Source organism: Cnephaeus nilssonii (assembly GCF_951640355.1).
Source record: "Cnephaeus nilssonii genome assembly, chromosome: 19".
NCBI classification, from domain to species: domain Eukaryota; kingdom Metazoa; phylum Chordata; class Mammalia; order Chiroptera; family Vespertilionidae; genus Cnephaeus; species Cnephaeus nilssonii.
Window position 1 is genome coordinate 41,944,627 of NC_137090.1, and position 8,987 is coordinate 41,953,613.

At 54.8% G+C, this 8,987-nt stretch overlaps 1 protein-coding gene across 1 annotated transcript; it reads right to left on the reverse strand.

Annotated features, from left to right (window-relative positions):
* Nucleotides 1–2,715: 2,715 nt before the first annotated feature.
* On the reverse strand, nt 2,716–8,082 carry RCVRN (recoverin; the record flags this gene model as incomplete). Its single annotated transcript, XM_079797041.1, has 3 exons — nt 2,716–2,962; nt 4,654–4,765; nt 7,702–8,082. 3 exons carry the CDS (start codon nt 8,080–8,082, stop codon nt 2,841–2,843), a joined length of 615 nt encoding a protein of 204 aa, XP_079653167.1. The 3' UTR covers nt 2,716–2,840.
* Nucleotides 8,083–8,987: the final 905 nt, after the last annotated feature.

The window sequence follows — 8,987 nt, forward strand, 5'->3', positions numbered from 1 at the left end:
CGGTCCCTGAAGTTGAATTGTCCCAACTCTATCCTCAGCCCCCAGGATGGACATGAAAATATGCCTGGCCAATCTGAGCACGACTTTCTCCTGGCACCAGATATTGGATCAGGGATGGGCATATAACCAATCAGAGACAGTCCTGGGATTTTGACTAAGACTCACCATAGAAAGGCATTTTTCTCTTTTTGGCTGAAATTAGAACCATGAAGCCCGCTGGATGGCCATCTGGCCAGGCTGGGGTAAAGCCTGCCTGAGAATGGGGCCACCACAGCAGAAAGCAGATGCAGGAGATGGAGAAGGAGCTCTGAAACATTGCGGAGTCCCTGGACTGAGCAAGACCCACAGCTAGTGCTCCTCCTGGCATTCCAGTTCCATGAGTCAGTAAATTCCAATTTGTGCCATAACAATGCACGTTGGGTCTTCTGTCCCTTGCATCTGGGAGAATCTTGATGACATAGTTCATCACCACCTCTACCTCCTTCTCTTAAGTTGGACTTGCCACTGATTCTGGGTTCTCTGATCATCTTCCCCATAGCGGCCCGAGTAGCCATGCCTCCCAAGCTAACAGAAGATGTGCGAATTAGGTCACTAGTCTTGGGTTCTCCACTGGCCAGTAGGTGATCCAGTGGCCCCTTTATGTCTCTCGTTGAACCACAGGCCAACAAGGTCATTAGGCAGTGTCAATCATTTTAGACTCAGGTGACATGGATGCCTGACCTCAGAGAGAAGTGAAAAGCCCCCAACTTCACATCCCAACCAACCAGATTCATTCATGGAGGGTGGTGTGTGCAGTGGGGTGGGGAAGGAGCTCCGGAGTGAGGCATTGAGCCCTTTGGTGCTATCCCAAGACCACCCTGGGGTACACCTTTCTTTTCCCCCTGCATGGGCCCCTGGGTGGCCCTCTGTGTCTGATACCAGAGGGGTGTCTTGGCAGATGATTCTAACAATAACTGTCCTCCTCCAACAACCGCTGGACCAGATGCTGTGTGGCCCCATCTGCCTTCCAGCTTCCACATTGTGGGATCAGAATTCTCGGTCCTATCATCTCCAGGTCAAAACTATTGAGGCAGCCTAGTGCAATAGAAAGGATTAAGTACCAAATCCTACTCTCACTTTGTGCCTTCAGTGTCCCCATCTATACCCTGGGGATAACATCTCGAGCATCTAGCAGGGATGCCTGCCTGCAAACCGAAGTGTTAGGATTACTCTCAAGTTCACCCTCCACAAAAAGCAGCACTCTCTGCGGTGGTGACTGTGCCATCGCTGGGCTAAAGCTGGGGGTGGGGTGGGGCAGGAGTCACCTCTAGCACCAGCAAGCAGGGACTGCTTCAGGGGGTTGTACACAGGTTGGTCAAGTGTCCAGGACCTCTGTCTATTTTCTGACCTCATCTTGGAACTTAAAGCTGGAGAACACATTGGCCTTCAAAACAATGACTCCAATGATCCTGAGAACCCACTGGTGGAGTGATTTCTGGGGTGTCCCAGTCCTTGGAGCTCTGAGGAGACCATGCGGGCCGGTGGCAGCCTCGGCCTGGCCTCCGCTCATTAGCTGGCTGACCCTGGGCAAGCTGACTGATGTCTGGGCTCCTCTCCCTTTCTCTAAAGTGAGGCACCTCCACCATATCATCATGGAACTTGTCATCATCCCCTGAGGCCAGTGACTCTCCCCACTTCCCACCTCAGCAGGTGGCATCCCTATTCACCCAGCACCCAAGCCACACACCTGACTGCCATCCTTGCTCCTCCCTCCTCCACCTGCAGCCAGTCAGGTGGATTCTATCTCCCAAATACCTCCAGAGCCATCCCATTCTCTCCATCCCACTGCTGTTCCCCAGCCCAGGCCACCTAGGCAACTTCCAAAGTGTCATCTCCAGCGCCCTGTCCCCAGCCTCGCCCCTCTGATTTAGTCCCACTCGGCCAGAGGGAGCCCTTACAAACATAGAACCCTCCTATTCCAAACCCCACAGTGGTACCCACTCTCCCCACAGAAGCCGAATGCCTCCGTGGGCTGCAGGGAAGGCCAGCTATGGTCTGGCCCCGCCTACCTTTCAGCCTTAACTCCCCATTGGCTGTCCCTCCTCCCTCTGCTCTCAGTACCCTGGCCTCCACAGGAAATGCTCATTCCTGCGTTAGAGTCTCTGCTGAGACACAATGCTTCCCCACCCCACCCTTTCCCACATCAAGAACACCTTCTCTGATCCTCGGGAGGAGGAAGCCCCTCCTGTTATAGCTTGCAGTGCTTTGCATGTCTCCATGGTAACCTCCTACTTGTAATGGCTGCTTCCAGGTGTGCAATCCCCTCTGCACCCTGAGCCCTGAGAGAGCAGGGCCGTGTCCACCTTCTTCACAGCGGAGTCCCCGCATCCTGGTAACCACGGCAATGGCAACGCATCCCGGCCTTGGCGGCCGAGCCCACAGAAGTCATTCCCTTTCCAGTTCAAGAACAACCAGCGGCTGGGTGTCCAGCAACTCTTGCATTTATTGGAACCTGCTGACCCAGCAATCCACAAAGGAGCTTACACAGGGGTGATATTTAGGACTCTTGTGACCTAATCCTGGGATTATCATGGAAGGCCTGGGCTGGTGGGCAGGGGAGGGGAGGCGGCATAATGGGAGGGGCTCTAAAGACAGGGAAGGAGGACCCAGTAGATGCTAAAGACACTTCTGTTTGGCAGGGAGCTGTGCTGTGGGTTTAATATGCTGTGGGTTTGTTGGCCTCTCTCTTGGCCGCTGGGGTGTGCTTGTGTGCATGCGTGCGTGTGTGCGCGCGCGCACGTGTGTGCATTCGTGTGCTTATGTGAGTGGTAAGGGGGGGCAGGAGAGCTGAGCAGTTGGCATCAGGGGTTCTTTTCCTTTTCCTTTAACCTTTCCTTCACTTTCTGAGGCTCAAATTGGATCAGTCGCAGAATTTCCTTATTGGCCAGGGTCCCCTCGATGAACTCTTCCTCTGTAAGTTTATCTGCGTAGGGGAGACAAATACTACAGTCAGGACTGGCTGTTTTAAGCTGCCACAAGGCTGACACCGCCCAGCATGCCCTGCGCAGATGTATCTATCATGAAAACCTTGCGTCTTAGCGCCCCGGGGTACTCCCACCCCTGCCCCAGATACCCAACTTGGACCTCCCCACGAACCAGCAACGAGAGGGTTAATGGCTGGCACTACTGAGGGGTCCAGGGTGCATTTTAGTTGCGCTTCTCTTCTGATTGGCAATGCCCTGCCTTGCTGGTTATTAAGTACCTTGAGTATTACTCTAGGTCTGAGCCTCAAGCTCTGGAAGAACTTTTGGGGCATGAAGCAGAGCGAACAGTTTCAGCTGAGAAGGAGGGAACAGCATCCACTCTAGAGAAGGGAGTGGAAGTTGAGGGGTGCAGGGGGGTGCCAGGGAGAGCCTGGCTTGTGAAAAGGTCTCTCTGACCCGCCACGCCAGCACACGGGCAGCCCCAGGATTCTCAGCTGACAGCTCCTCCACGATTCTTCCCTCTGCATCATCTCCCATCCACCTCCCATGTGGGACCAGGAGAGCGCCTCGCCCAGCCTCCGGATTCAGTTCTGTCCAGTTCAATGCTCTCCACTAGCTGCTCCTGTGAGCCAGAGCCACCGTGCTTGGGGCTGAGGTCACTTTAGAGGGTGGAGGGCAGGGAGTGACGTAAAGTCCCTGGCCCCAGGAAACTCTTGGTCTGCTGGGGAAGACAGTCACATGTAGAAATAACTCTAAAATGAGACGGGTGCTCTTTCAGATCATGCTTATGCTCAGAGTTGCCTGCACATAGTCGGTGGCGGAACCGAATTGCATGCCCATAAGCTTATGTTCCAGGCCTTTCGAACACCCTTATCTTAATCCTGGATTAGGACCCAGCTGGTTCCCTGCAGGTCGAGGTGGGGAAATGTAAAATCTAGCTGCCCTGTCAGCCTCCCAAAGAGCCTGGAACCCCACCATCAGAGCCGAGTTCTGGAGCCAGGCCTTGTCCCATGTGGGCACGTGGAAGGACAAACAGACCACCTGGCAGGAGGAATAAGGCAGCCCCCACACCCCCACCCCCTGTGACGGTCACTTGTGTCAGCTTCCCCGGGACCCAAATTAACTTCCCCAGTGAAACCATGGAAATGAGACCTGGCTTACTTGGGACCCCATGCTAATTCCGATGCAGACTGGGCTAAAGTTTGCTCTAACTCTTAGAAAGCGTTTTGGAAAACAAGCGAAGCAAACCCCAGTGTCTAGGAACCGGCACCCCTCTTAAACAGAAAGTGCTTGGAATTCCTCTAAACTTGGCGTTGGTGTACAAACATCTAATGAGCTATTGCCTTTACTTCTTCCTGTTGCTTCAATGTGGCTGTGTTAACCAAAGCTGTTTTCTTCAGAAGCCCTCCACCCCTCGGAGCTTCCTTCTCCCCGAGACTCTCCGGCAGCCGTGGGCCTTGTGAGCCAGGGACGGGGCGCCATCCCCATCGCAGTGGCAGCTCCCTGGGGAGCAGGCCTGGACCTGCGGCCTCTGTCCACTCCCCGAGGCCCCAGCCATCCCTGCAGTGCACGGCGGGGCGAGGTGTCCCCATCCCCCTGGGCACTGGCTCTGGGAAGGCTAAATGTTGGTGGGACCAGCAGGAAACAGCCGTGACTGTACAGCAGAGGCCACGAGGGAGAAGGCACTCACCATCATCTTTCTTTCCAAAGAAGCCCCAGATCTTCTCGGCTCGCTTCTCAGGGGTGTTCTCGTCGTCCGGCAGGTGCTTGGCGTCCTCGGGATTGATCATTTTGAATATCGCCTGCACCGAAGCAAGAGGAACGGCTGGTCAGAGGAGCAGCAGAGACTGCAGCCCTGGGTTAGAGCGCAGGTCCCAGGCCCAGCCGCCCTGTCAATCAGAGCTCCTGGGCGGGCACCTGTGTTTCTGAGACCTTCAGCTGGATGGAGAGCCTGGGGGCGGGGGGGAGGAAGGCTTTCGCTTCTTATTTGTCCCTTTCTGTACTGTTGGCATTTCCTGACCATGCAGACGTATGACTTTCATTTTATTTAAAAACATGGAAAAAGCTTCCTGATGCCATCCCGTGGCAGCCCGAGGCTGCAGTTTGGGAACCGCTACCTTGAACCTACTGCCTAGAAATTTTAGAAAATCTCACAGCTTCTCCCAGGTCCATGTGGTGCCGGGTTGCCCAGCCGGGTTGCCTAGCAAGCGCTAACAGGTGCCACTTTTCTGAGCATTTTACATGTAACCTTCCCAACCTTATGAGGCGTGCATTTATGGACCCCATTTTACAGATGAAGAAACCGAGCCAATCAACTTGCTGAGCGTCACGCAGCTGGACGCGGATGAGCAGAGCTTCTGACCCAGGCGCTTTGGGTTTAGTTTGCATCATGCCACTTGCCAGCTTATGCCTCGCAGAGCGTTCCAATGGCTGGGGAGGGGGAGGGGAGGCCTCAACAGGCTTTCCAAAGGCCTCCCCGGGCTCAGGAAGCCCCTCAGTTACCCTTCCGCGTGGGAAGGGACCCTGAGGAAGGTTTAGCTTTAGACTCAGGAGCCTCCTCACCTCCCTCCACGCTAACAAAGGAGCCTGATGTGCGCATGTGTGGTGGGGGAAGGCAGGAAGTGCCTCTGCACCTGTGGTCAAGGAGAGGGACAGGTGGTCTCGAGGGGCCCATCCAGCTCTAGGTCATGAGGATCCCACCAGCTCAGTAACTCCAGGGCTGGCCAGGCCCAGAGAGGACACTCGAGGTCATGGCCCCGAGCCTGTCCCAGCCTGTGCCCTCAGCCTGGGGGCAGCCTCGGGTGCAGGCAATGTGTTGGGTGGCAGAAGGAAGGGCACTTTGGAGACCCAGGAGCACAGCCAGGGTAATGCCTATAAATTAGCCTGGAGGGGAGGTCAACAGGCTGAGAAATTCCCTTACAGACCGCCCCCCCTCGCACCTCTCCTACTCCTCCCCTCCCCCCACTACAGCAAGGAGCAAGGAATCAAACCAGCAGCTGGGGAGGCAGCCTCAGGTGCAGGCGCCCACAGCCGGAGTGGAGGTGACTCCGTTGACGCCTCTCTCTGTCCTGAGCCATGGGAACCTCGTGAAGGCTTGGTGGCTAAACGCTGGGAGTAACTGGCTGCCTGCCCCATCCTGCTTCCGACACCAAGGACAGACTGTCAAGGCCTCAGTGAAAGAACCGAGAAAGAACCATCGGCTGCTCACCCTGGGCCCTGGGAGGTTACATGGCTTTCCAAGGCCATGAAGCTACTTGGTGGCACAGCTGGGACAAGAATCTGTAATTCTGGCTTCAAGGCTAGTGACCTGGTGGTCTGGTGAGTGGCAGAGCCTTGGCACCACCTTGCACAGCCTCAGCCATGGATTCCCCTCCCCACCCTCTCTCCCTCCCCCCCGCTTCCTTCCCCGTCCCCTTCCTCCTCCTTTTTCTCAAGGAGCACCAACTTGTAGGCCTCTGCTGGGCCTGGCATCCTTTAGGTGGTTCTGAGGATGTGGTCTCCATCCCATGCCACCTGTCAAGCCAGGGAAGTCTGATCCGAAGGCCCTGCCCAGTGAGGTTCCCACACATGCCCACCCTTGACCGGAGGCTCAAGCAGAGTCCCCTGGCCACAAGCTGCATGCTCAGCTGTTGTATTCATGGTGTCACCTAACGAGGGAGGAAGAGCTGTGCGAATGAAAGCAGCGTTACAAAGGATCAAAAGTATATGAACCATGAAAACAGTCTCCCTCTTAACGGGAATGTCATTAGAAAAATACAGCAAGTGGCATGAGGTAGAGGGATAAAAAAGATCAGGTAAAAAGATACTAAATGAAGGTAAATATAAATACTATAATAGGAAAAATAGGAACATCTTAATTGTCCCAAATTTAAGAATGGTTACATAATTTTATGACATTTCTATAGATGAAATTCTAAGCAGCTATTAAGTATGGCGTGGAAGAATGTATACTGATATGAAAAACATTCATCATAAAATAGTAACTGAAAAAGGTATAAAATCCTATGTGAATATTTCATAGCTCTAAACTTAGTTTAAAATATACAGCTAAAAGAATGGAAATGTATCTACCGATACGTTGACCGTTTTCTCTGGATGATGAAATTAAAGATAATTTTAACTTTCTTTTGCAAATGTTTCTAAATTTCATCATTTTTACATTAAATAAGACTATTTTCAAGACGCCTAAAATCTTCACAAGCGATGTGCTCCCGGGCTGGTTGGGACAGGGGAGGAGATGGGTGTGACAGGCACTGACCTCCCAGGGGCCTGAGCATCCCAGGATTGGTCAGAGCACGGGGATGAGAGAGCTGAGGCTCCGGTGAAGGGTCATGAAGACAAGCAGAACCGGAACCCAGGTCTCATACCCCCCTCCGCCACCCTCTCCTATTGTGCATCTGAAACATGTCAGGGAATCTGACTATGCAGTTGAAGGTGTTGAAGGATATTTTAATGAACAGAGGAAGGAAGGAAGGAGGGAGGAAGGAAGGAAAGAAAGGAAAAAAAAAAAAAAAGGAAATCATAGGAAATACCCAGATTCTTCTTTAGGAGGAAAACGAAGCTGTGGGAAAATGCCCAGCCTTCTGTTAATCTCAGTATATGAGAGACCCCTCGCCACGCTCTCAGAGCCATTGGGTCACAAGGCCTGGGTCACCACGCCCCCCCAGGCCCTCCCCCAGCTGCGCCCTGACTTGGGTGACCCCAGCCCTGCACGGGGGAGGGGAGTGTGGAGACTGACCATGACGATCTCCAGCACTTCGCTCTTGCTGATGGCCCCGTTGCCGTCCACGTCGTAGAGCGAGAAGGCCCACTCGAGCTTCTGGCTGGGCTGGCCGGCCGTGGTCATGTGCAGGGCCACCACGTACTCCTTGAAGTCCAGGGTGCCGTCGCTGTTGGCGTCGAAGCTGCGGAACACGTGCTCGGCGTAGGCCTTGGGGTCGGCGTCGGGGAAGAACTTGGCGTAGATGCCCTGGAACTGCTGCCGCGTGATGCGGCCGCCCGGGCACTCCTTGAGGAAGGACTGGTACCAGGCGCACAGCTCCTCCTGCGTGAACTTGGTGCTCAGCTGCAGCTCCTCCAGGAGCTCCCGGGACAGGGCCCCGCTCCTGCTGTTCCCCATGGGCGAGGCGGCTGGGCCGGGGGTGCTGCTGTGTGGGTGGGTGGGTGGGTGGGAGGGAGCGGCGTGGTCTCAGGCTGCTGCTGGCCACAGACCCACGGAGATGCTGGCGGATTAGGAGGATTTGCGGCAGGTTCACCCCAGTACTTGGAGGGAGGAGGGGCCCAGAGCTGGGAGGGGAGGCAGGCGAGCTCCCAGAATCCCCCTGAGATTAAAGTAAAGAGCTGACCGCAGGTGCTCAGTCCATTCTGGCCTCTGGGAGGACAGGAGGGGAGGTCAGACCCTTCAGAGCCCAAGCCTTGGGCCAAGGTCTTCGCTGTGGCCCCTGGCTCCTCCCTCCCCACCCCCAACTCCAGCTCTCTAAGAGCAAGGATGTCCCAGCCTGTCCCCCGCCCTAACTCCGAGGGTCTCATCCTTCACTGAGCCCTCCCGTGCAGGGGCCAGGCTCAGGAGACCGCCTGGGTTCAAATCCCAACTTCACAATTTGTTAGCTATGTGACCTCAGGCAACGTTTTGTAACCTTTCTCTGCCTGAATGCTCTTCTCCTAGCCCTTCCCCTCCTTCCTGGCTTTCCTGGACTGTCCCCTCAGCAAGGCCTGTACTGCCCACTCTATTTGCAATTGCACACCCCACCCCCACCCCTCAGCACCCCCAGACTGTTTATCCTGCTTTATTTTGCTCCCTTCCCCGTACACCTTCTGACTTCCTCTTTACTTATCCCATGTGCTGTCTGTCCCCTTCCGGGAATGAAAGCCCCGTGGATGGAGGATCTGTCTGTCTTGTTCCCAGCTGCCTCTTCATTGCCAGAACAGTGCGTGCCCGACAGGTGTAGGCCTTCACCAAGTACTCACTCCTTCAGTGAACAGGCATGATAATAGATAACAGCGTCTACGTCATTGTTTTTGTGA